At 43.7% G+C, this 2,245-nt stretch overlaps 1 protein-coding gene across 6 annotated transcripts in view; it reads left to right on the top strand.

The window, feature by feature from the left end:
• Nucleotides 1-2,245, top strand: part of RERE (arginine-glutamic acid dipeptide repeats) — a 327,292-nt gene that overhangs the window by 309,907 nt on the left and 15,140 nt on the right. For all 6 annotated transcript variants that reach the window (XR_003091768.1, XM_025191600.1, XM_014525590.2 and 3 more), the window contains one exon: nucleotides 703-783. Coding sequence is in view for 5 of the 6 variants with exons in the window: in XM_025191600.1 (XP_025047385.1) it covers nucleotides 703-783 (81 nt within the window). In the remaining variant the exon portion in view is untranslated. The remainder of the gene's footprint in view (nucleotides 1-702; nucleotides 784-2,245) is intronic.

Here is a 2,245-nt window from a genome sequence, read left to right as displayed (position 1 = left end):
TGCATTCCCCAAAGGATTTCCTCGCACCTCTTTTTTAGGGGGGGATCTGCCTTCACACCAGCTTGCAACGCTTTTATTATTATTATTTCTCCCTCCCCCAGTGCGCAAGGACTTTTGCACCCGTCCGGACAGCTGCCCCCGCCAACACCGGGCATCCTCCGCCGCTTGCCTGTCTGGTTTTCCCCAGCCAGAAAGAGCCGGTCTTTCCCCCCCTTTTTTTTTCCCCTTCTTTTTTTTCCTGGGCAGGACCCAGCTGCGCTCCTCCGGCCCCGGGGAGGTTTGGTGGCATCTCCGGGTCCTGTCTTCTTTTTTTCTTTTTGTTTTCTTCCCCTCCCTCCCTCCTTTCTCCGCGTTCAGCTCCCCAAACTGGAAGTTGGATTTTTAGAAGCAAGCCCACTTCAGAGATTTGTTGGGGTTTTTTTTTTTTATTCACTGGTTTTCTTTCCTTTCCATTTTTTTTTTGTTTTTGTTTGTTTTTTGGTGGTTTGATTTCTAAAGCCTGGTTTCTCTTCGGTCTTAGTCTCTGGGTGTGTGCACATAGTCTCCCCCTTTTATCCACCATCCCGGAGCGAAGAACATTTTTTTTTTCCCCCCCACCCCCGCTGTTGTGCTGGTTAAAGAGATTTTCTTTCTTCTTTTTTTTATTTTTTTTTTCCCCCCCTCTGCTGACATCCGATTTTTTTTCATTATCTTTTAACACAGAAACGCTTCATTAAGGGGCTGAGACAGTACGGAAAGAACTTCTTCAGAATCCGAAAGGAGCTACTTCCCAATAAGGAGACTGTAAGTACAATTGCACTTTATGTAACTTGCCTTTTTTTTTTTTCTTCCTCCCCTTCCTGCCACTTCTCGATGTTTGATCTTATGAAACTGTTTCCTTTTAACCCTGAATTGAATCCCCGACTCAGATGTTTGGAAGAGAAGGCCACAGCTGACAAAGGTTACTGCAGTTTTTCAGAACTGCAGTTTTTAAGCGTCGGGTATGGAAGAGGGTCTGTCGTAGCCTTGTTGTTACTGGAAGGAGTCGGCCGGTGGTGGATGGGGGGGGAGCGGTATTTATAGAGGCTAAATCTAATTTTAAATACAGGCATTATGTTGGGATAATTCATTTATGTCACCAACTTAGGCTCAAATGGCAGCGGGTAATTAACAAAAGCCTAAATCAAAACAAAATCTAATTGAATCTGGAAGAAGGAGGTATGTGGCGGCTGCTTTTAGGATCTGTAGGATTTAGTTTTGCTGTTAACTCTTTGCGCTCCTGTAACATTCGGACAGCGAGTCTCTGACTCAAGTTGCTAAATTGATTTGAAGGCTCATTGCTCCTTTCAGACTTCATAAGACAGCATAACAGTCCAGCGCAAAAAACCTTTGCAGGCGTTTGAGCAGGGAGTTAGCTGGGGACGGACCCTTTGAAAGAGGGCTTGGGAAGCTCCGGGAACAAGTTTTCCATTAGTCCTAATTGCCCCGCTTCTCTAGAAGCTTCGGTTTCCGTGCTGCAGGTGTCATTTAACTACTTGCAAGGTGGTGTTGGGAAGCAGTCTGCACTGTTGCCCTGAATTTATGATAGTACAGTGAAAATGGAGTTCGGTCTGCTATTTTTCTGGGTGATGAAGAAAGGATTTGTGTCCAAGTGGCACTTGCCATATTTCTGTAAACATCACCGGTAGAATATACCGTGTGCGTAACTTAATGTGGTGAGGGAGAGGAACGTTGTCATTGCGAGTACTTCTCTTGTACAGTGTGGGACTGCTCTAAGACGTGGTTTCCTTTTACTCTCCTGAGAGGTGTTCCCGTGACATTTATATTGTGACATCATAGTCCCTGATGAGTAAAAAAATTAATAACGTCACTCAAGGCAAAGAGAAAGGGGAAGGGGAAATGCTTCTTGGGGAGTATCTCAATCTGTAGAGGCATTAACTGGTTTTCTGCCAATGTTAAGAAATACTTGTTACTGTATCAGACGCAGTAACTAGATTTGGATTTGTCTGTGGGTCGAGATAACGTACTAGAGGGAGGTTGAAATTCTCTAAAACCTCACAGCATTTAACAAATCCAGCATGAAGTCTGCATAAACAGTTCTCCCTTTGGTTTTCTTCAAATTAACTCCCCGAAATTGTATTCAAGACAGATTAGCTTCTAGGGCAGAAATGCATTCTGCTTCAAGTGAAGTAATTGATTGTTCAGTCTATTTAAAACTACGCTTTGATTTCAGCTGCATCTGTTATGACATGTACTTTTAAAAATA

Source organism: Alligator sinensis, unplaced genomic scaffold, assembly GCF_000455745.1.
Source record: "Alligator sinensis unplaced genomic scaffold, ASM45574v1 scaffold457_1, whole genome shotgun sequence".
In the NCBI taxonomy this organism is placed as follows: domain Eukaryota; kingdom Metazoa; phylum Chordata; order Crocodylia; family Alligatoridae; genus Alligator; species Alligator sinensis.
This window is presented reverse-complemented; position numbering and strand designations above follow the sequence as displayed.